Source organism: Lonchura striata, chromosome 16 (genome assembly GCF_050655825.1).
Source record: "Lonchura striata isolate lonStrDom1 chromosome 16, ASM5065582v1, whole genome shotgun sequence".
Lineage (NCBI taxonomy): Eukaryota > Metazoa > Chordata > Aves > Passeriformes > Estrildidae > Lonchura > Lonchura striata.
Window position 1 is genome coordinate 5,526,447 of NC_140718.1, and position 22,546 is coordinate 5,548,992.

At 56.5% G+C, this 22,546-nt stretch overlaps 1 protein-coding gene across 1 annotated transcript in view; it reads right to left on the reverse strand.

Annotated features, from left to right (window-relative positions):
• Positions 1-403: 403 nt before the first annotated feature.
• LOC110483994 (uncharacterized) overlaps positions 404-22,546 on the reverse strand; it is a 28,504-nt gene continuing 6,361 nt past the window's right edge. The window contains exons 3-15 of the mRNA XM_085593508.1: positions 21,075-21,170; positions 19,707-19,865; positions 17,767-17,844; positions 15,963-16,013; positions 15,363-15,395; positions 15,179-15,229; positions 15,017-15,097; positions 14,800-14,920; positions 10,381-14,711; positions 10,000-10,152; positions 5,076-6,566; positions 3,273-3,420; positions 404-547 (exon numbers count right to left, since the gene is read on the reverse strand). Of these exons, the coding sequence (XP_085449634.1) occupies positions 3,351-3,420; positions 5,076-6,566; positions 10,000-10,152; positions 10,381-14,711; positions 14,800-14,920; positions 15,017-15,097; positions 15,179-15,229; positions 15,363-15,395; positions 15,963-16,013; positions 17,767-17,844; positions 19,707-19,865; positions 21,075-21,170 (6,715 nt within the window). The 3' untranslated portion in view covers positions 404-547; positions 3,273-3,350. The remainder of the gene's footprint in view (positions 548-3,272; positions 3,421-5,075; positions 6,567-9,999; positions 10,153-10,380; positions 14,712-14,799; positions 14,921-15,016; positions 15,098-15,178; positions 15,230-15,362; positions 15,396-15,962; positions 16,014-17,766; positions 17,845-19,706; positions 19,866-21,074; positions 21,171-22,546) is intronic.

Consider the following 22,546-nt stretch of genomic DNA (forward strand, 5'->3'; position numbering starts at 1 on the left):
AATCCCTGGTTTTCACCCCAAAATCCGCCCCCAAAACCGGCCGTTTTCACCCCAAAAACCACCCCAAATTCTGTGATTTTTAGCCCAAAATCCACCCTCAAACCGGGCAAAGTCACCCCAAAATCCACCCCCAAAACCTGGGAATTTTCAACCCCAAATCCACCCAAAAAAGGGGCATTTTCACCCCAAAAACCACCCCGCAAATGGGGCTTTTCCACCTCAAATAATGCCCCACAATCCACCCCAAAATCCGTGTTTTTTACCCCAAAATCCTCCCCCAACCTGGGAATTTTCAACCCAAAATCCTCCTCAAAACCGGGAATTTTAACCCCAAAATTATCCTCAAAAATGGGAATTTTCACCCCAAAATTCACCCAAAACTCGGCGTTTTCACCCCAAAACCCACCCCCGAAGCCACCCCCGAATTTCCACGTTTTCACCCCAAACAGGACATTTTTACCCAAAAAACGACATTTTTACCCCAAACTCCGCCCTCAGAGCGGGCGTTTCCATCCCAAAATCCACCTGCAACCTGAGCGTTTTCACCCTAAAAACAACCCCCAAACCGGCCGTTTTCACCCCAAAAACACCCCCAAAGTCCGTCGTTTTAACCCTAAAAACAACCCCTAAAATCCCTGGTTTTCACCCCAAAATCCACCCCCAAAATCCGTCGTTTTCACCCCAAAATCCACCCCCAAACCGGCCGTTTTCACCCCACATTAATGCCCTAAAATCCACCCCAAAATTTGTAGTTTTTACCCCAAAATCCACCCCCAAAACCTGGGAATTTTCAACCCCAAATCCACCCCAAACCTGGCAAATTTCACCCCAAAAGGGGCATTTTCACCCCAAAAACCACCCTGCAAATGGGGCTTTTCCACCTCAAATAATGCCCCAAAATCGATGCTTTTCACCCCAAAATCCATGGTTTTTACCCCAAAATTCACCCCCCCAAAACTGGAAATTTTAACCCCAAAATTCACCCAAAAACTCAGCGTTTTCACCCCAAAACCCACCCCCAAATTTCCACGTTTTCACCCCAAAAAACGACATTTTTACCCAAAAAACGACATTTTTACCCCAAAATCCGCCCTCAGAGCAGGCGTTTCCATCCCAAAATCCACCTGCAACCTGAGCGTTTTCACCCTAAAAACAATCCCCCAAATCCGTAGTTTTCACCCCAAAACCACCCCCAAAATCCCTGGTTTTCACCCCAAAATCCGCCCCCAAAATCCGTGGTTTTCACCCCAAAATCCGCCCCCAAAATCCGTGGTTTTCACCCCAAAAAACACCCCCAAAATCCGTGGTTTTTACCCTAAAAACAACCCCCAAACCGGCCATTTTCACCCCAAAAACATCTCCAAAATCCCTGGTTTTCACCCCAAAATCCACCCCCAAACCGGCCGTTTTCACCCCACATTATGCCCTAAAATCCACCCCAAAATTTGTAGTTTTTACCCCAAAATCCACCCCCAAAACCTGGGAATTTTCAACCCCAAATCCACCCCAAACCTGGCAAATTTCACCCCAAAATACACCCAAAAAGGGGCATTTTCACCCCAAAAACCACCCTGCAAATGGGGCTTTTCCACCTCAAATAATGCCCCAAAATCGATGCTTTTCACCCCAAAATCCGTGCTTTTTACCCCAAAATTCACCCCTCCAAAACTGGAAATTTTAACCCCAAAATTCACCCAAAAACTCAGCGTTTTCACCCCAAAACCCACCCCCAAATTTCCACGTTTTCACCCCAAAAAACGACATTTTTACCCAAAAAACGACATTTTTACCCCAAAATCCGCCCTCAGAGCGGGCGTTTCCATCCCAAAATCCACCTGCAACCTGAGCGTTTTCACCCTAAAAACAATCCCCCAAATCCGTAGTTTTCACCCCAAAACCACCCCCAAAATCCCTGGTTTTCACCCCAAAATTTCCCCCCCAAAATCGGCATTTTTCACCCCAAAATCGGCATTTTTCACCCCAAAATCCACCCCCAAAATTGGCATTTTTCACCCCAAAATCCACCCCAAAATCGGTATTTTTTACCCCAAAATCCACCACTCAACGAGACATTTTAACCCCAAAATCCACTCCCAAAATGGTAATTTTTTACCCCAAATTTTCACTCCAAAATGCGACGTTTTACTCCGAATTCTGCCCCAAAATGGGGATTTTTAACCCCAAAATAGGAATTTTTACCACAAATTTTCCCCTCGAAATCCATCCCCAAAATGGAAATTTTCACCCCAAATTTTCACCCCAAAATGGGAATTTCCACCCTAAATTTTGCCCCGAAATGGGAATTTTTACAATAAAAATGGTAATTTTTCATCGTATAATCTCCCCAAAATCCTCCCCAAAATCGGCCGTTTTTACCCCCAAATCCACTCCGAAAATTCCAAATTTTAACCCCAAAATCCATCCCGAAAATGGCAATTTTTACCCTAAAACGGGGAATTTTAACTCTAAAAACGGTCCCAAACTGGGAAATTTTCACACCAAAATCCACCCCAAAAATGGCAATTTTAAGTCTAAAAACTGGGATTTTTTACCCCAAAAAATGGGAATTTTCACCCCAAAACTCACTTTAAAACCCACCCCAAAAAAGTCAATTTTCACCCCAAAACGGGGAATTTCCTTATTAAAATCCACCCCAAAATTCTGAATTTTAACCCCAAAATTACAAACTCCAACCCCCGAAAATGGGAATTTTCAACCCCGTAGTCCACCCCAAAATTCCAAAATTTCACCTCAAAATTCCAAATTTTAACCCCAAAATCCACCCCAAAAATGGGAATTTTTACCTTAAAATCCACCCCAAAAATGGGAATTTCAATCCCAAAATCCACCCCAAAAATTGGAATTTTCACCTTAAGGTCGACCCCAAAAATGGGAATTTTTACCCCAAAATCCACCCCAAAAATGGGAATTTCCACCTTAAAATCCACCTGAAAATTCCGACGTTTAACCCCAAAATTCCTAATTTTCCAACCCCGAAAACGGGAATTTTCAACCTCAAAATCCACCCCAAAATTCCAAAATTTCACCTCAAAATTCCAAATTTTATCCCCAAAATCCACCCCAAAAAATGGGAATTTTTACCCCAAAATCCACCCCAAAATTGGGAATTTTTACCCCAAAACCCACCCCAAAAATTTGGAATTTCCACCTTTTAAATCCACCCCAAAATTGGGAATTTTCACCCCAAATTGGGAACTCCCCCCACTCCCCTTAGCCCCGCCCCTTTCCCCAGGCCCCGCCCCGTCTCTCACCTCCGCCAATCACGTGCAGGGGGCGGGGCTTAACCCGGAAGTGCGGCCGCTGACTCCACCTCCGGCGTGGGCGGGGCTTCAGCCGTGGCCACGCCCCCCGCGAGGCTCCGCCCCCGCGGCTTTGGGGCCAAAACCCCCAAATTCGGGGCTACAAAACCCCGAGTTTCGGCTGAACCCCCAAAGTTTGGGTCCGAAACCCCCAAATTTGGGTCCAAACCCTCCAAAACATCCTTAAAAACCCCAAAATTTGGGTCAACACCCCCAAAACCTCCTTAAAATCCCCCAAATCTGGGTCCAAACCCTCCAAAACATCCTTAAAAACCCCAAAATTTGGGTCAGAACTCCCAAACCTCCTTAAAATCCCCAAAATCTGGGTCCAAACCCTCCAAAACATCCTTAAAATCTCCAAAATCTGGGTCAGAACTCCCAAACCTCCTTAAAATCCCCCAAATCTGGGTCCAAACCCTCCAAAACATCCTTAAAATCCCCAAAATCTGGGTCAGAACTCCCAAACCTCCTTAAAATCCCCCAAAACCTCCCTAAAATCCCCCAAATTTGGGTCACAACCCACAAAACCACCCTAAAATACCCCAAAACCTCCTTAAAATCCCCCAAATTTGGGTCAGAACCCCCAAAACCTCCTTAAAATCCCCCAAATTTGGGTCAGAACCCACAAAACCTCCTTAAAATCCCCCAAATTTGGGTCAGAACCCACAAAACCCCCTAAAATCCCCCAAATTTGGGTCAGAACCCCCAAACCTTCCTAAAATCCCCCAAATTTGGGTCAGAACCCCCAAAACCTCCCTAAAAGCCCCCAAATTTGGGTCAGAACCCCCAAAACCTCCTTAAAATCCCCCAAATTTGGGTCAGAACCCCCAAGTTCAGCTCCAAACCTCCAAATTTTGGGTCCAAAACTCCCAATTTCCACCATCAAACCCCCAAATTTGGGTCAGAACCTCCTGGATTTGGGACAGAACCCCCCAAAATCTCCCAAAAATCTCCCAATTTTGGGTCAGAACCCCCAACCTTGGGTCAGAACCTCCCAAAATCTCCTTAAAATCTCCCAAACCTGGGTCAAAACCTCCCGGATTTGGGTCAGAACCCCCAAATTTGTGTAAGAACTCCCCAAACCCAGCTCCGAACCCCCCAAATTTGGGCCAAAACCCCCAAAATCTTCTTAAAATGCCCCAAACGTGGGTCAAAACCTCCCGGATTTGGGTCAAACCCCTAAACTTGGGTCAGAACCCCCAGATTTGGGTCAGAACCTTCTGGATTTGGATCAACCTCCCCAGATTTGGGTCAAAACCTCCCGGATTTGGGTCAGACCCCCCAAGCTTGGCTCAAACCCCCCAAATTTGGGTCAAACCCCCCAGATTTGGGTCAAAACCTCCCGGATTTGGGTCAGACCCCCCAAGCTTGGCTCAAACCCCCCAAATTTGGCTCAAACCCCCCAAATTTGGGTGAAACCCCCCAGATTTGGGTCAAAACCTCCCAGATTTGGGTCAGACCCCCCAAACTTGGCTCAAACTCCCCAAATTTGGGTCAAACCCCCCGGATTTGGGTCAAAACCTCCTGGATTTGTGTCAGACCCCCCAAATTTGGGCCAGACCCCCCAAACCGGTCCCGCTCCCCCCCCGTCACTGGGCGGGGCTGACCCAGTTGCCCCAGCTGACCCCTCCCCCGCTGCTCCCCCACCCCTCCTGCGTCCCGCCCTCCCCCGCCCAGGCCGCCGCCCCTCCCCCCGCGGCCGCCCCTCCCCCTCCCGCCGCGCCCGCCGCCCCTCCCCCCGCGCCGGCCCCGTACTGGTTCCCAGCGGCCGCCGCGTACTGGGAGGCGTCGGCGGCGCCGCTCCCGGCGGCGGCGGCGGCGGCGGCGGCCCCGGCGCCCGAGGCGGCGTACTGGGCGGCGCTGGCGGCGTACTGGGCGTACTGGGAGCCGTCGCCGGCGCCGTACTGGGAGCCGTCAGCGCCGTACTGGGAGTACTGGGAGTACTGGGAGGCCAGCTGGGCGTACTGGTACTGGTACTGGCCGTACTGGGAGGAGGCGGCGCCGTACTGGGACGAGCCCCCGGAGCCGTACTGGGAGGAGGCGGGGCTGTACTGGGAGGAGGCGGGGCTGTACTGGGAGGAGGCGGGGCCGTACTGGGAGTACTGGGAGGAGGAGCCCGAGTACTGGGCCATGCGGGCGGCCATGCTGGGCGTCATGGCGAAGGGGGAGGGGCTCCGCGGCGCGGCCCCGCCCCCCGCCAGCGAGGCCCCGCCCCGCCCGTGGTAGCAGCAGCCGCGGTGGCCACAGGGGCTGACGCGATTGGCCGCCGCCGCCGAGGCCCCGCCCACGTTGCCGTGGAAACGGTGCAGGCAGGCCCCGCCCCCCAGGCGGGCCGAGCAGCCCAGCCCCGCCCCCAGGTTGCCGTGGAAACGGTGCAGGCAGGCCCCGCCCCCGCCCAGCCGAGGCCACGCCCCCCCGGCCACGCCCCCCCGCAGGAAGGGGGAGGAGGGGGAGCGCGGGCTCCACCCCCCGCGCGTGGGCGTGGCCAGGAAGGGCGTGGCCGCGCGCTGGAAGGAGGCGGAGCCCGGGCTGCGGGCGGCCAATAGCGGGAAGGGGCCCCCGCCCCGCCCGGCCACGCCCCGCCCGGCGGCGGCCAATGAGAGCAGAGAGCCGGGGGGGCGGGGCGAGGGGCGCAGGCCACGCCCCCCGCCGGGCGTGAGTGACAGCAGCGAGCCGGGGGGGCGGGGCGTCGCCGAGGCCCCGCCCACCGGTTTGAGTGACAGCAGGGGCGTGGCCGCCGCCGGGGTGGGCGTGGCCGCGGCCGGGGTGGGCGTGGCCACAGCCGTGGTGGTGGGCGTGGCCGCGGAGGTGGTGGGCGTGGCTACAGCGGCGGTGGGCGTGGCCGCGGCGGCGGTGGGCGTGGCCGGGGCGGTGGAGGAGGGGGCGGGGCCGGCGGAGGGGGGAGGGGAGGCGGAAGTGGGCGGGGCCTCGGGCTGGGGCGGGGCTTGGGGCGGGGCCTCGGAGGAGGAGGAGGAGGAGGAGGAAGAGGAGGAGGAGGAGGAGGAGGAGGAGGAGGAGCTGGAGGAGGAGGAGGAGGAGGAAGAGGAGGAGGAGCTGGAGGACGAGGAGGACGAGGACGAGGACGACGAGGAGGACGAGGAGGAGGAAGAGCGGCGCCGCTTGCGCCGGGGCACCGGCACGGCGGCTGCGGCGGCTGCGGGGGCGGCGGCGCCGGGCGGGGCGGGGCCCTCGGGCGGGGCCGGGCCGGTGGCCGCGGTGACGATGGCGGCGGCGGCGCTCGGGGACCTGCGGGGAGAGAGCGGTCAGAGAGGGGGAGGGGCTGGGGACACCCTGGGGACACTGAGGCACGGCTGGGCGGGGCCTTGGGGACACTGAGGCAGGGGTGGGCGGGGCCCCGGGGACACTGAGGCAGGGGGGGTGGCACCCTGGGGACACTGAGGCAGGGGTGGGTGGGGCCTTGGGGACACTGAGGTAGGGGTGGGTGGCACCCTGGGGACACTGAGGAATGGGTGGGTGACACCCTGGGGACACTGAGGCACGGGTGGGTGACACCTCGGGGACACGGGGACACCCTCATGGAGGTGTGGGTTGGCACCCTGGGTGGGTGGCACCCTGGGGACACTGAGGCAGGGGTGGGTGGGGCCTTGGGGACACTGAGGCAGGGGTGGGTGGCACCCTGGGGACACTGAGGCAGGGGTGGGTGACACCCTGGGGACACTGAGGCAGGGGTGGGTGACACCCCGGGGACACTGAGGCAGGGGTGGGTGGCACCCCGGGGACACTGAGGCAGGGGTGGGTGGCACCCCAGGGACACTGAGGCAGGGGTGGGTGGCACCCCAGGGACACTGAGGCAGGGGTGGGTGGCACCCCGGGGACACTGAGGAATGGCTGGGTGACACCCTGGGACACTGAGGCAGGGATGGGCGGGGCCTTGGGGACACTGAGGCAGGGGTGGGTGGCACCCCGGGGACACTGAGGCAGGGGTGGGTGACACCCTGGGGACACTGAGGCAGGGGTGGGCAGAGCCTTTGGGACACTGAGGCAGGGGTGGGTGGCACCCCGGGGACACTGAGGCAGGGGTGGGTGGCACCCCGGGGACACTGAGGCAGGGGTGGGTGACACCCCGGGGACACTGAGGCAGGGGTGGGTGACACCCCGGGGACACTGAGGCAGGGGTGGGCGGCACCCTGGGGACACTGAGGAATGGGTGGGTGGCACCCTGGGGACACTGAGGCAGGGGTGGGCGGGGCCTCGGGGACACTGAGGCAGGGGTGGGCGGGGCCTTGGGGACACTGAGGCAGGGGTGGGTGGCACCCCGGGGACACTGAGGCAGGGGTGGGTGACACCCTGGGGACACTGAGGCAGGGGTGGGTGGCACCCTGGGGACACTGAGGAATGGGTGGGTGGCACCCCGGGGACACTGAGGCAGGGGTGGGCGGGGCCTTGGGGACACTGAAGCAGGGGTGGGTGGCACCCCAGGGACACTGAGGAATGGGTGGGTGGCACCCCGGGGACACTGAGGCAGGGGTGGGTGGCACCCTGGGGACACTGAGGCAGGGGTGGGTGACACCCTGGGGACACTGAGGCAGGGGTGGGTGGAGTCCTGGGGACACTGAGGCAGGGGTGGGTGGAGTCCTGGGGACACTGAGGCAGGGGTGGGTGACACCCTGGGGACACTGAGGCAGGGGTGGGTGGAGTCCTGGGGACACTGAGGCAGGGGTGGGTGACACCCCGGGGACACTGAGGCAGGGGTGGGCGGGGCCTTGGGGACCCCCTATGCCTTTAAAGTGGGCGTGGTCTGCTATAAATGGGCGTGGTCTAATTTAAACCGGGCGTGGCTTAATTGACAATGGGTGGAGCTTAGCCTCGCCCAATCAGGAGCCACGGTGGGCGTGGCCTCACGTTTGGGGGCGGGGTTACGGGGTTAAAGTGGGCGGGGCTAAACAAGGAAATGGGCGTGGCCACATCCAGTGGACACGGTTAATTAAGGAAAGGGGCGTGTCCTCACCCAACGAACAAGGTTAATTAATAAAAGGGGCGTGTCCTCACCCAGTAGACAAGGTTAATTAAGAAAAGGGGCGTGTCCTCACCCAACGAACAAGGTTAATTAATAAAAGGGGCGTGTCCTCACCCAGGAGACAAGGTTAATTAAGAAAAGGGGCGTGTCCTCACCCAGGAGACAAGGTTAATTAAGAAAAGGGGCGTGTCCTCACCCAATAAACAAGGTTAATTAATAAAAGGGGCGTGTCCTCACCCAGTAGACAAGGTTAATTAAGAAAAGGGGCGTGTCCTCACCCAATGAACAAGGTTAATTAATAAAAGGGGCGTGTCCTCACCCAGTAGACAAGGTTAATTAAGAAAAGGGGCGTGTCCTCACCCAATAAACAAGGTTAATTAATAAAAGGGGCGTGTCCTCACCCAGTAGACAAGGTTAATTAATAAAAGGGGCGTGTCCTCACCCAACGAACAAGGTTAATTAAGAAAAGGGGCGTGTCCTCACCCAGCAGACAAGGTTAATTAATAAAAGGGGCGTGTCCTCACCCAACGAACAAGGCTAATTAAGAAAAGGGGCGTGTCCTCACCCAGTAGACAAGCTTAATTAAGAAAAGGGGCGTGTCTTCACTGGGCAGGAGAGGTTCATTAGGAAAAGAGGCGTGGTTAATTAAGAAAAAAGGCGTGTCCTCACCTGGTGGGCAGAGCTAATCAAGGAAAGTGGAATTGCTAATTAATGAAAGGGGTGTGTCCTCACCCGATGGGACTAATTAAGAAAAGGGGCGTGTCCTCACCCAACGAACAAGGTTAATTAAGAAAAGGGGCGTGTCCTCACACAGTGGGTGGAGCTAATCAAGGAAAGTGGAATTGCTCATTAAAAAAGGGGCGTGTCCTCACCTGATGGGAGGGGCTAATTAAGAAAAGGGGCGTGTCCTCACCTGATGGGAGGGGCTAATTAAGAAAAGGGGCGTGTCCTCACCCAACGAACAAGGTTAATTAAGAAAAAATGTGTGTCCTCACCTGGTGGGCAGGGCTAATCAAGGAAAGTGGAATTGCTAATTAAGAAAAGGGGCGCGTCCTCACCTGGTGGGAGGGGTTAATTAGGAAAAGGGGCGTGTCCTCACACGGTGGGCGGGGCTAATTAACAAAAGGCGCATGTCTTCACTGGGTGGGAGGGATTAATTAGGAAAAGAGGCGTGGTTAATTAAGGAAAGGGGCGTGTCCTCACCCGGTGGGAGGGGCTAATTAGGAAAAGAGGCATGGTTAATTGGTTAATTAAGGAAAGGGGTGTGTCCTCACCCGGTGGGAGGGATTAATTAGCAAATGAGGCGTGGTTAATTAAGGAAAGGGGCGTGTCCTCACCCGGTGGGAGGGGTTAATTAGGAAATGAGGCGTGGATAATTAAGGAAAGGGGCGTGTCCTCACCCGGTGGGAGGGATTAATTAGGAAAAGAGGCGTGGTTAATTAAGGAAAGGGGCGTGTCCTCACCCGGTGGGAGGGGTTAATTAGGAAATGAGGCACGGTTAATTAAGGAAAGGGGCGTGTCCTCACCCGGTGGGAGGGGTTAATTAGCAAATGAGGCACGGTTAATTAAGGAAAGGGGCGTGTCCTCACCCGGTGGGAGGGGTTAATTAACAAAAGGTGCATGTCTTCACTGGGTGGGTGGGGTTAATTAGGAAAAGGGGCACGGTTAATTGGTTAATTAAGGAAAGGGGCGTGTCCTCACCCGGTGGGCGGGGCCGGCGAAGGCGGGGCGGAGTCGGAAGAGCTGGAGCTGGAGTCGGAGTCGGAGTCGGACGAGGAGGAGGAGGAGGACGAGGAGGAAGAGGAGGAGGAGGACGAGGACGAGGAGCTGCCCTTGGGGCCGGCGGCCGGCGGCGCACTGGGAGCACTGGGAGCACTGGGAGCACTGGGAGCCGCTGCCACGGTGATACTGGGAGCACTGGGAGCACTGGGAGCCGCTGGTGTGCCGGTACTGGTGATACTGGGAGCACTGGGAGCCGCTTCCACGGTGATACTGGGAGCACTGGGAGCACTGGGAGCCGCTGCCACGGTGATACTGGGAGCACTGGGAGCCACTGGTGTGCCGGTACTGGTGATACTGGGGGCACTGGGAGCACTGGGAGCACTGGGAGCCGCTGGTGTGCCGGTACTGGTGATACTGGGAGCACTGGGAGCACTGGGAGCCGCTTCCACGGTGATACTGGGAGCACTGGGAGCACTGGGAGCTGCTGCCACAGTGATACTGGGAGCACTGGGAGCACTGGGAGCCGCTGCCACGGTGATACTGGGAGCACTGGGAGCACTGGGAGCCGCTGCCACGGTGATACTGGGAGCACTGGGAGCACTGGGAGCTGCTGCCATAGTGATACTGGGAGCACTGGGAGCACTGGGAGCTGCTGCCATAGTGATACTGGGAGCACTGGGAGCCGCTGGTGTGCCGGTACTGGTGATACTGGGAGCCGCTGCCACGGTGATACTGGGAGCACTGGGAGCACTGGGAGCCGCTGGTGTGCCGGTACTGGTGATACTGGGAGCACTGGGAGCCGCAGCCACGCTGTTACTGGTGCTACTGGTGGCACTGGGAGCGCTGGTTATCCCAGTACTGGTGATACTGGGAGCGGTTTCCATGATGGAACTGGGAGCACTGGGAGCCGCTGCTGTGCCGGTACTGGGAGCACTGGGAGCCGCAGCCACAGTGATACTGGGAGCACTGGGAACACTGGGAGCTGCTGCCATGGTGATACTGGGAGCACTGGGAGCCGCTGGTGGGCCGGTACTGGGAGCACTGGGAGCACTGGGAGATGCAGCCACGGTGGTACTGGTGATACTGGGAATGCTCTGAGGTGCCGCACTGGTGATACTGGGAGCACTGGGTGCCATCAGTGTGCCCATACTGGTGGTACTGGGAGCACTGGGAGCTGCTGCCATGCCCGTACTTGTGATACTGGGAGCACTGGGAGCACTGGGAGCCGCTGCCACGGTGATACTGGGAGCACTGGGAGCACTGGGAGCCGCTGCCACAGTGATACTGGGAGCACTGGGAGCCGCTGCTATGATGGTACTGGGAGCACTGGGAGCACTGGGAGCCGCAGCACTGGTGCCACTGGTCAAACTGGGAGCACTGGGAGCTGCTGCCACGGTGATACTGGGAGCACTGGGAGCTGTCACCATACCCATACTGGTGTTACTGGGAGCACTGGGAGCCGCAGCACTGGTGCCACTGGTCAAACTGGGAGCACTGGGAACGCTCTGAGGCGCGGCACTGGTGATACTGGGAGCACTGGGAGCCGGTGTCATGGTGGAACTGGGAGCACTGGGAGCCGCCACCACGCTGTTACTGGTGGTACTGGGAGCTGCTGCCACGACGGTACTGGTGTTACTGGGAGCACTGGGAGCCGCTGCCGTGATGGTACTGGGAGCACTGGGAGCTGCAGCACGGGTGCCACTGGTCAAACTGGGAGCAGCGCTGCTCATACTGGGAGCACTGGTCAAACTGGTGGCGCTGAGAACGGCAGCACTGGCGGCACCGGGAGCCGTGGAACCGGTCGTACTGGTGATACTGGTTAAACTGGGAGCCGTGGAACTGGTCAAACTGGTGATACTGGTTAAACTGGGAGCCGTGGAACTGGTCAAACTGGTGATACTGGGAGCCACAGCACTGCTCAAACTGGTTGTACTGGGAGCCGCAGCACTGGTCAAACTGGTGACACTGGGAGCCACAGCACCAGTCAAACTGGTTGTACTGGGAGCCGCAGCACCGGTCAAACTGGTTGAACTGGGAGCCGCAGCACCGGTCAAACTGGTCGAACTGGGAGCCGCCGCACTGGTCAAACTGGTGACACTGGGAGCTGCCGCACTGGTCAAACTGGTCACACTGGGAGCCACAGCACTGGTCAAACTGGTCGAACTGGGAGCCGCCTCACTGGTCAAACTGGTCACACTGGGAGCCGCAGCACTGGTCAAACTGGTTGTACTGGTGACACTGGGAGCTGTAGCAGTGGTTGAACTGGTCAAACTGGGAGCCGCAGCACTGCTCAAACTGGTTGTACTGGGAACCGCAGCACCGGTCAAACTGGTCGTACTGGTTGAACTGGGAGTCGCAGCACCGGTCAAACTGGTCGAACTGGGAGTCGCAGCACTGGTCAAACTGGTTGAACTGGTGACACTGGGAGCCGCCGCACCGGTCAAACTGGTCAAACTGGGAGCTGCCACACTGGTCAAACTGGTGACACTGGTGACACTGGGAGCCGCCGCACTGGTCAAACTGGTTGCACTGGTCAAACTGGGAGCCGCTGCACTGGTCAAACTGGTCACACTGGTCGCACTGGTGACACCCGGACTGGTCCCGCCGGTGGCTTTAGGGACAATCCCAGCACCGACTCTCCCCGGACTGGTCGTACTGGTCAAACTGGGAGCGCTGGGAGCCGCGCCGGCGGCGGCTCTGGTGACGATGACGCCGCCGCTGCCCAAACTGGGAGCGCCGGTGGCCTTACTGGCGGCACTGGTCATACTGGTGATGCTGGTCATGCTGGTCATACTGGCGATGCCGGTCATACTGGTCATACTGGTCATACTGGTGATGCCGGTGGCTCCGGCGGCCCTGGCCATGGCCGTGGCCTTGGCGTTGGCGTCGGCGCTGGCGCGCAGGATGGCGGCGCCCAGGGGGCTGACGCCGGCGGGCACGGCGGCGGCGGCGGCGCGGGCGGCGGGTTTGGCGCCGCCGAGCCGCGCCGGGGCGGCCTTGGCGCCGAGCGGCGGCAGCGCCGAGGCGGCCACGGGCGACGAGGGGAGGCTGAGCCGCGCCGCCGGCAGCAGCGACGCGCCCACGGGTGGCGCCGCGGCGGCGGGGCCGGGCGGCCGCGCCAGCACCCGCGGCAGCCCCGGCGGCGGCGGCGGCGGCGGCCGGGCGGGCGCCGGGGAGGCGCGGCCGGGCTCGGCCTTGGCGGCGGGCGCGGCTTTGGGCGGCTCCGGCGATTTGGGGACGCTCGGCGCCGGTTTGGCATCGGGCGGCGCCGGCGATCTGGGGACGCTCGGCGCCGGCGCGGCCTTGGCGGGCGGCGAGGGCGGCACCTCGGCCTTGGCGACGCTCGGCGCCGCGGTGACGGCCGCCGGCGCTTTGGCGTCGCCGTTGGCCATTTTCACCTCGCTCACGCCCGGTTTGGCCTCACCCGCCGCTGGTTTGGCGTCGCCGACTCCGGGTTTGGCGTCTCCCGCGGCCGCTTTCACCGGCGTCGGCGCCGCTTTGGCGGCTCCCGGCGACGCCGCCTCGGGTTTCTCCTCCGCCGGCGGCTCCGGCGCGGTTTTGGCGCCGGCCTCGGTGCCGGGCGGCGCCGGCTGCAGGGCCGGGGGCTGGGCGCCGCCGATCGGGACCCACTTGGAGGCGGCGGCGAGTGTCGGCGTCGGCGTCGGCGTCGTCACCGGCGCCCCGCGGGGCGGGTGCAGCTCGGCCAGCGGGACCCACTTGGGGCGGGCGGGGTTGGGCGAGGGCAGCCGGGTGGCGTTGGCGCCGGTGGCCGGCGTGCGCGGCAGGGACGGCGAGCGGCGCGCCGGGCCGGGCGAGGCGCTGTCGCTGCGCTCGCGGCGCCGCCGCGGCGTGGCCGAGCGGGAGCGCGGCCGCTTCTTGGGCAGCGGCGAGCTGAGCGAGCGGCTGCGGCGGGCGCCGCCGTGCCGCGATTTGCCCGACGAGTCGGAGCGGCTGCGGCGGGCGGCGCGGCGGCGACGGCGCCGGTCCGGGGACGGCGACAGCGAGCGGGAGCGGCGCCGCGAACGTGATCGACGCCGCGAACGGGAGCGACGCCGCGAGCGGGAGCGACGCCGCGATCGCGACCGCCGGATGGGCGACCACGAGCGGCGGATGGGCGAGCGCGACCGGCGGATCGGCGACCGGGAGCGGCGCCGGGAGCGGGAGCGGCTGCGGGAGCGGCCCCAGCGGCGGGAGCGGGAGCGGCGGCGGGAGCGGGAGCGGCGGCGCGGGCGGGAGCGGCTGCGGGAGCGCGCGGCGGCGGCGGCGGCGCCGGGGCCGCAGCCGGAGGTGGGGATGCTGTTGGGCAGCGTCAGCGGCGTGCCGGCCAGCGGCCAGCGCGGCGGCGAGGCGGCGTTGGGCGTCCAGAGCGGCGTGCGGGAGCGCGAGCGGCGGCGCGGCCGCGAGCGGGAGCGGCGCCGGGAGCGCGGCCGGGAGCGGGAGCGGCGCCGGGAGCCGCGGGCCGAGCCGCCGCCGCGGCGCCGGGAGCGCGAGCGCGAGCGCGAGCGCGTGCGGGAGCGGCGCGAGGAGGAGGAGGAGGGCGGGGGAGGGGCGGAGCGCTTCGGGGGAGGGGGAGGGGACGGGGAGGGGGAGGGCGGGGCCGGGGCGGGGCTCACGGGCGGCGGCTCGGCGGCGGCGGCGACGCCGGGGGACGGCGCCGGCGAGGGCGGCGCGAGCGGCTCCGGCTGCGGCTCCTGCCGGGAAGGGGGAGGGGTCAGTGAGGGCGGGTCCTCCCCCTCCCCCCGGCCCCGCCCCTCCCCCCGGCCCCGCCCCGGCGCTCACCTGCGGCGGCGGCGCGGCGGCGGCGGCGGGGGAGGCCGGCGGCGGCAATGGCGGCGGCGCCGGCTCCTCTTCCTGGCGGCGCAGCGCCGGCGCCGCGGGCGGGGCCGGGGCGCTGCGGGACCTGCGGGGGCGGGGCAGCGCCGTGGGTGGGGGGAGGGGCGGGTGGGGGAGGGGATTCTCGGGGGGGGGGGGGGGTGTTTTTTCCGGGGGGTCTCACCTGCTGCGGGAGGAGCCCGAGGAGGAGGAGGAGCCGGCCGGGGAGGAAGAGCGCTCCGGCTTCTGCGATTGGCTGGTGGACCTGCGGGCGGGGGGAGGGGCGGAGCGGGGTCAGAGGGGGAGGGGCAAGGGGGGAGGGGCTAAAGAAGGGGGAGGGGCTCACCGCTTGCGCTTCTTCTCCTTGGCCTTGTGCTTGGCCTTGGGGCTGGGCGAGCTGCGGGAGGGGCGGGGACGTCAGCGGCCGGCCACGCCCACCAGAGACCACGCCCACCCAGAGGCCACGCCCACCCAGAGGCCACGCCCACCCAGAGGCCACGCCCCCCGCCCCTCCCCCAGCCCGTCCTTACCGGTGCTTTCGCTTCTTGGCCTCGGATTCGGACCTGGGGGGGGAGGGGAAATGGGCGGGGTCAATGAGGCCACGCCCCTTTAGGGGTGAGACCACGCCCACTTGGTGGGCGAGGCCACGCCCCTTTCTAGATGAGGCCACGCCCCTTTCAGGTGAGACCATAACCAATTAGAGGTGAGGCCACGCCCACTTGGTGGGTTTGGCCACGCCCATTGGGCAGATGAGGCCACGCCCATTTCCAGCTGAAACCACGCCCCTTTTGTGGGTGAGGCCACGCCCCATTTCCAGGTGAGGCCATGACCAATTAGAGGTGAGGTCACGCCCCTTTAGGGGTTAAACCACGCCCACTTTGTGGGTTAGACCACGCCCACTTTGTCGGTGAGGCCACGCCCCTTTCTAGATGAGGCCACGCCCCTTTCTAGGTAAGGCCATAACCAATTAGAGGTGAGGCCACGCCCACTTGGCGGGTTTGGCCACGCCCATTGGGCAGATGAGACCACGCCCATTTTCAGATAAAGCCACGCCCCCTTTGTTTGTGAGGTCACGCCCCTTTCAGGTGAGGCCACGCCCCTTTCAGGTGAGGCCACGCCCCTTTTCTCACCTGTGCTTCTTCTTCTTGCTCTTCTTCCTCTCCCCGGAGCGGCTGGCGGACCTGGGGGGGGAGACCCCAAAATTCCCAAAATTCCACCCGGAAATTCCCGGAATTCCACCCCCAAAACCCCAGAATTCCCAAAATTCCACCCAAAAAACCCCAAAATTCTCAAAATTCCACCAAAAAAACCCGAAATTCTCAAAATTCCACCCAAAACCCCAAAATTCTCAAAATTCCACCCAAAAACCCCAAAATTCTCAAAATTCCACCCAAAAACCCCGAAATTCTCAAAATTCCACCCAAAAAACCCGAAATTCTCAAAATTCCACCCGGACATTCCCAGAATTCCACCACCAAAACCCCAGAATTCCCAAAATTCCACCCGGAAATTCCCGGAATTCCACCCCCAAACAAACCGCAAATTCCCAAAATTCCACCCAAAACCCCCAAAATTCCACCCGAAATTCCCAATATTCTATCCAAAAAAAACCCGAAAACCTCAAAATTCCACCCAAAAATTCACTCAAAAACCCAAATTCCCAAAATTCCACCCAAAAACCCCGAAGTTCTCAAAATTCCACCCAAAAACCCCCGAAATTCTCGAAACTCCATCCAAAAACCTGGAATTTCCAAAATTTCACCTGAAAATTTCTCGGAATTCCACCCAAAAACCACGAAATTCCCAAAATTCCACCCAAAAATTCCCAGAATTCCACCCCAAAAAACCCGGAATTCCCTAAATTCCACCAGAAAGTTCCTGAAATTCTCCAAATTCCACCCCAAACCCCCAAAATTCCCCAAATTCCATCCAAAACCCCCAAAATTCCCCAAATTCCACCCAAAAACCTGAAATTTCCAAAATTCCATCTGAAAGTTCCCAGAATTCCACCCAAAAACCCCGAAACTCTCTAAACTCCACCAGAAAATTCTTCAATGTCCCCAAATTCCACCCAAAAAACCTGGAATTCTCAAAATTCCGCCTAAAAATAACCCAAAATTCTCAAAATTCCACCCAAAAAACCCAAAATTCTCAAAATTCCACCCCAAACCCGTAAAATTCTTAAAATTACACCCAAATAACCCGAAATTCCCCAAATTCCACCTAAAACCCACAAAATTCCCAAAATTCCACCCAAAAACCTGAAATTTCAAAAATTCCACCTGAAAATCCCCAAAATTCCACACAAAAATCCCGAGATTTCACCAAAATTCAACAAATTCCACTGGAAATCCACAAATTTTACCTAAAATCCCCAAATTCCACCTAAAATCCATAAAATTCCGCCTAAAAGCAACAAATTCCACTTGAAGTTCCCAAAATCCACCCGAAGTTCCCAAATTCCACCCAAAATCAACAAATTCCACTCGAAATTCCCCAATTTTAACCTGAAATCCCCAAATTATCATAAATTCCGTCCAAAAGCCCAAAATTCCTCCCAAAATTCCATAAATTCCTCCCAAAATCCACAAATTCCACCCAAAATCCAAGAATCCCACAAATTCCATCCATAATTCATCCCAAATCCCCCCAAAATTCCCCAGAATCCCTGCAATTTCAGCCCAAAATCCCCCAAATCCCTCAAAATCTCTCCAAAAATCCCCAAAATCTCCAAAAATCCCCAAAATTCCCCAAATTTCCCCTCACCTGCCCCGATCCTTCCTCCCCTTTCGCTTCAAAATCCTCCCAAAAACCCCAAAAATTCTCCCCCAAAAATCCCCCCAAATTTACCCCAAACCCCTCAAAATTCCCCAAAAATCTCCAAAAATCCCAAAATTCCCCAAAATTCCCCAAATTCCCCAAATTTCCCCTCACCTGCCCCGATCCTTCTTCTTCTTCTTCTTCTTCTGCTTCGGGGACGGCGAGCGGGAGCTGGACGGCTCGGGGGGAGCGCTGCGGGATTCGGGGAGATTTTGGGGGATTTTGGGCAATTTTGGGGAGTTTGGGGGATTTTCAGTGGATTTGGGGGAATTTGGGAGATTTTAGAAGAATTGAGACAATTTAGGGGAAATTTTGGGGGGATTTTGGGGGAATTTTGGGGGGATTTTAGGGAGAATTTTGGGGGGATTTGGGGAAATTTTGGGGGGAATTTTGGGGGGATTTTAGGGAGAATTTTGGGGGGATTTGGGGAAATTTTGGGGGGAATTTTGGGGGGATTTTAGGGAGAATTTTGGGGGGAATTTTGGGGGGATTTTAGGGAGAATTTTGGGGGGATTTTAAAGGAATTTTGGGGGGATTTTAAAGGAATTTTGGGGGGATTTTAGAGAGAATTTTGGGGGTTTTTAAGGGAATTTTGGGGGGATTTGAGGGAATTTTACGGGGAATTTTGGGGGGATTTTAGGGAGAATTTTGGGGGGATTTTAGGGAGAATTTTGGGGGAATTTTGGGGGAAATTTTGGGGGGATTTTAAGGGAATTTTGGGGGGATTTGGGGAAATTTTGGGGGGAATTTTGGGGGGATTTTAGGGAGAATTTTCAGGGGATTTTAAGGGAATTTTGGGGGGATTTTAAGGGAATTTTGGGGGGATTTTAAGGGAATTTTGGGGGGATTTTAGAGAGAATTTTGGGGGGATTTTGGGTGGGTTTTTGTGGGAATTTTGGGGAAAATTTTGGGGGGATTTTAAGGGAATTTTGGGGGAATTTTGGGTGGGCTTTTTTGGGAATTTTTGGGTACCTGGGGGGACTCCTGGGGGAATTTTTTAGGGTAATTTTGACGATTTTAACGGGATTTTTTCAGGGACTTTTGTGTTTTTAACGGTTTTTGGGAATTTTGTGATTTTTGGGAATTTTGGGGGGTACCTGGGGGGGCTCCTGGGGGAGTTCCCTGGAGGATTTTTTTTAGTGTAATTTTGACAATTTTAACGGGATTTTTTCAGGGATTTTTGTGTTTTTAACGGGATTTTTTTGGGAATTTCAGGATTTTTGGGAATTTTGTGATTTTTGGGAATTTTGGGGTACCTGGGGGGCTCCTGGGGGGGCTCCTGGGGGAGTTCTCTGGAAGATTTTTTTAGCGTAATTTTGACGATTTTAACGGGATTTTTTCAGGGATTTTTTTGTTTTTAACGGGATTTTTTTGGGAATTTCAGGATTTTTGGGAATTTTGTGATTTTCGGGAATTTTTGGGTACCTGGGGGGCTCCTGAGGCGGCTCCCGGGGGGGGAATTTTGGGTCAATTTTGACGATTTTAACGGGATTTTTTCAGGGATTTTCGTGTTTTTAACGGGATTTTTTCGGGAATCTCAGGATTTTCGGGAATTCCGGGAATTTCGGGAATTTGGGGTACCTGGGGGGCTCCTGAGGCGGCTCCCGGGGGGGGAATTTTGGGTCAATTTTGACGATTTTAACGGGATTTTTTCAGGGATTTTTGTGTTTTTACCGGGATTTTTTTGGGAATTTCAGGATTTTCGGGAATTCCGGGAATTCCGGGAATTTTGGGTACCTGGGGGGCTCCTGAGGCGGCTCCCGGGGGGGAATTTTGGGTCAATTTTGACCATTTTAACGGGATTTTTTCAGGGATTTTTGTGCTTTTAACGGGATTTTTTCGGGAATTTCAGGAATTCCGGGAATTTTGTGATTTTTGGGAATTTTGGGGTACCTGGGGGGCTCCTGGGGGAGTTCCCTGGAGGATTTTTTTTTTAGTGTAATTTTGACAATTTTAACGGGATTTTTTCAGGGATTTTTGTGTTTTTAACGGGATTTTTTTGGGAATTTCAGGAATTTTTGGGAATTTTGTGATTTTCGGGAATTTTGGGGTACCTGGGGGGCTCCTGGGGGGGCTCCTGGGGGGATTCCCGGGGCCGCCGGCCGGGCTCGAAGGCGGAGCCGTCCACGTAGGAGTCGCTGATGCCGAAGGCGGCGCGGAGCCGCTCGTTCTTGCGCTCGTTAGCCTCGGCCAGCTGGTGCGTCTCCGTGGCGCTAATTAGCATAATTAATCAACACGTGCATTAATTAACTCATTTTGGGTAAGGCACGGTGAAAGTCCCACAAAAAAAACGCGAAAATCCCCCCCAAAATTGTTAATTTTTGGTGGTTTTGAGAGTTAAAAATTCAAATTAAGGCAGCAGAAATTACTTAAAAATCACTTTTTAATTAATTCTAACTAACAAAGGTTAATTAATTAAAGGAAGTGTTTTTCAGGTGGTTAATGATGCTGTTGGTCACCAAAAAACCCGAATTTCCTCTCTTTATTAGAAGTTAAAAGGATCAAAGACAGCAAATCCCAAAATCCTGCACCTCAATTAATCGTCATTAACAAAAACTAATTAATTAAGGCTTCATTAACGAATATTGAGATCGCTAATGAGCTTAAAACCCCCAATTTTCCTCCCAAAATTCACAATTTCCCTCCAAAAATCGCCTTTTTCTCACCCAAAATTCCCTTTTTTCCCCACCCCAACCTCCCCCCAATTACCAGGGCTGGTTAATGACTGGTAATTAAGGTAATTAACAAAGTTATTTTAGTATTAATGACCGAAAAATCTCCAATTTCCACACAAATCCCACCAAAAACCTCATTTTTTTTTTTCTCTCCCAAAATTCACTTTTTTCCCCCAAAAACCTCTCTGGGGAGCTGATTAAGAAGAGATAATTAAGACAATTAGGCTAATTAAGCTAATAAACGAACTTATTTTGGTAGTAATTGAAAAATCCCCAATTCCCACTCAAACCACCCCAAAAAATCTCCTTTTTTCCTCCCCAAAATTCCCTTTTTCCCCCTACAAACCTCTCTGGGGAGCTAAGGAGGTATAATTAAGCTAATTATGCTAATGAAGCGAATTAACAAACTTATCTTGCTACTAACGACCCCAAAATCCCCAATTCCCACTCAAACCACCCCAAAAAATCTCCTTTTTTTCCCCCCCAAAATTCCCTTTTCCCCCCACAAACCTCTCTGGGGAGCTGATTAATGAGATATAATTACGCTAATTATGCTAATGAACCTAATTAACAAACTTATCTTGCTACTAACGACCCCAAAATCCCCAATTCCCACTCAAACCACCCCAAAAAACTCCTTTTTTCCCCCCAAAATTCCATTTTTTTCCCCCAAAACCCCCTCGGGGACGGCGGTTAACGAGGCGCCATGCAGCTAATTATGCTAATTATGCAAATGAGGGGGCTCACGTGGGTTTCTGCTCGGGGTCGCCGAGCCCCTCGTCCTTCTCCAGCAGCATCGTGCGGAACGTGGCCACCTTGGCCTCGATCTCCTCGGCCGAGTAGCTGCAACAGGGGAAAAGGGGGACCCGAATTTGGGGAGGGGTCCCGAGGGGGTTTTGGGGGGATTTGGGGAAATTTCGGGGGATTTCGGGAAATTTTGGGGGGATTTCGGGAAATTCTGGGGGGATTTTGGGGGGTTTAAAGGAGATTTTTGGGGGGGTTTGGGGGATTAAAAGGGATTTTGGGGGGTTTAAAGGGGGATTTGGGGTGTCAGGGGGGACCCCTGAATTTGGGGAGGGGTCCTGAGGGGGTCTGGGGGGATTTTGGGGAAATTTTGGGGGATTTTGGGAAATTTTGGGGGGAATTGGGGGGTTTAAAGGAGATTTTAGGGGGATTTGGGGGTATTAAAAGGGATTTTGAGGGGTTTAAAAGGGGATTTGGGGTGTCAGGGGGGACCCCTGAATTTGGGGAGGGGTCCTGAGGGGGTCTGGGGGGATTTTGGGGAAATTTTGGGGGATTTCGGGAAATTTTGGGGGGATTTTGGGGGGTTTAAAGGAGATTTTAGGGGGGGTTGGGGTATTAAAAGGGATTTTGAGGGGTTTAAAGGGGGATTTGGGGTGTCAGGGGGGGACCCCGAATTTGGGGAGGGGTCCCGAGGGGGTCTGGGGGGATTTTGGGGAAATTTCGGGGGATTTTGGGAAATTTTGGGGGGAATTTGGGGCGTTTAAAGGAGATTTTAGGGGGGTTTGGGGATATTAAAAGGGATTTTGGGGGGTTTAAAGGGGGATTTGGGGTGTCAGGGGGGGGACCCCGAATTTGGGGAGGGGTCCCGAGGGGGTCTGGGGGGATTTGGGGAAATTTTGGGGGGTTTAGGGAAATTTTGGGGGAATTTAGGAAATTTTGGGAGGATTTTGAGGGGTTTAAAGGAGATTTTGAGGGAAATTTTGGGAGGATTTTGGGGGAAATTGAGAAGAATTTGGGGATTTTTTTTCCAGAATATTTTTGGGGCATTTGGGGCTAATTTTGGGGCCATTTTTGGTACTTTGGGCTTTTTTCTCCAAGCTGTTTTGGGGCTACTTTGTGGTATTTTGGGCTCTTTTCTCCAGGGTATTTTTGGGGATGTTTGGGACTATTTTTGGGGCTATTTTTGGGTATTTTGGGCTCATTTTGGGTTCTTTTTTCCAGGGTATTTCTGGGCTGCCTGGGACTATTTTTGGGGTTATTTCCGGATATTTTAGAGCTCTTTCTCTGCTTTTAACCACTGTATTCTGGGCGTGTTTGGGCCCATTTTTGGGGCTATTTCTGGGTATTTTGGGCCCTTTTCTCCAGGGAATTTCTGGGAAAGCTCAGGCCTGTTTTTGGGCCATTTCTGGGTATTTTGGGCTCTTTTTTCCAGGGTATTTTTGGGGGTGTTTGGGCCTCTTTTTGGGGCTTTTTCT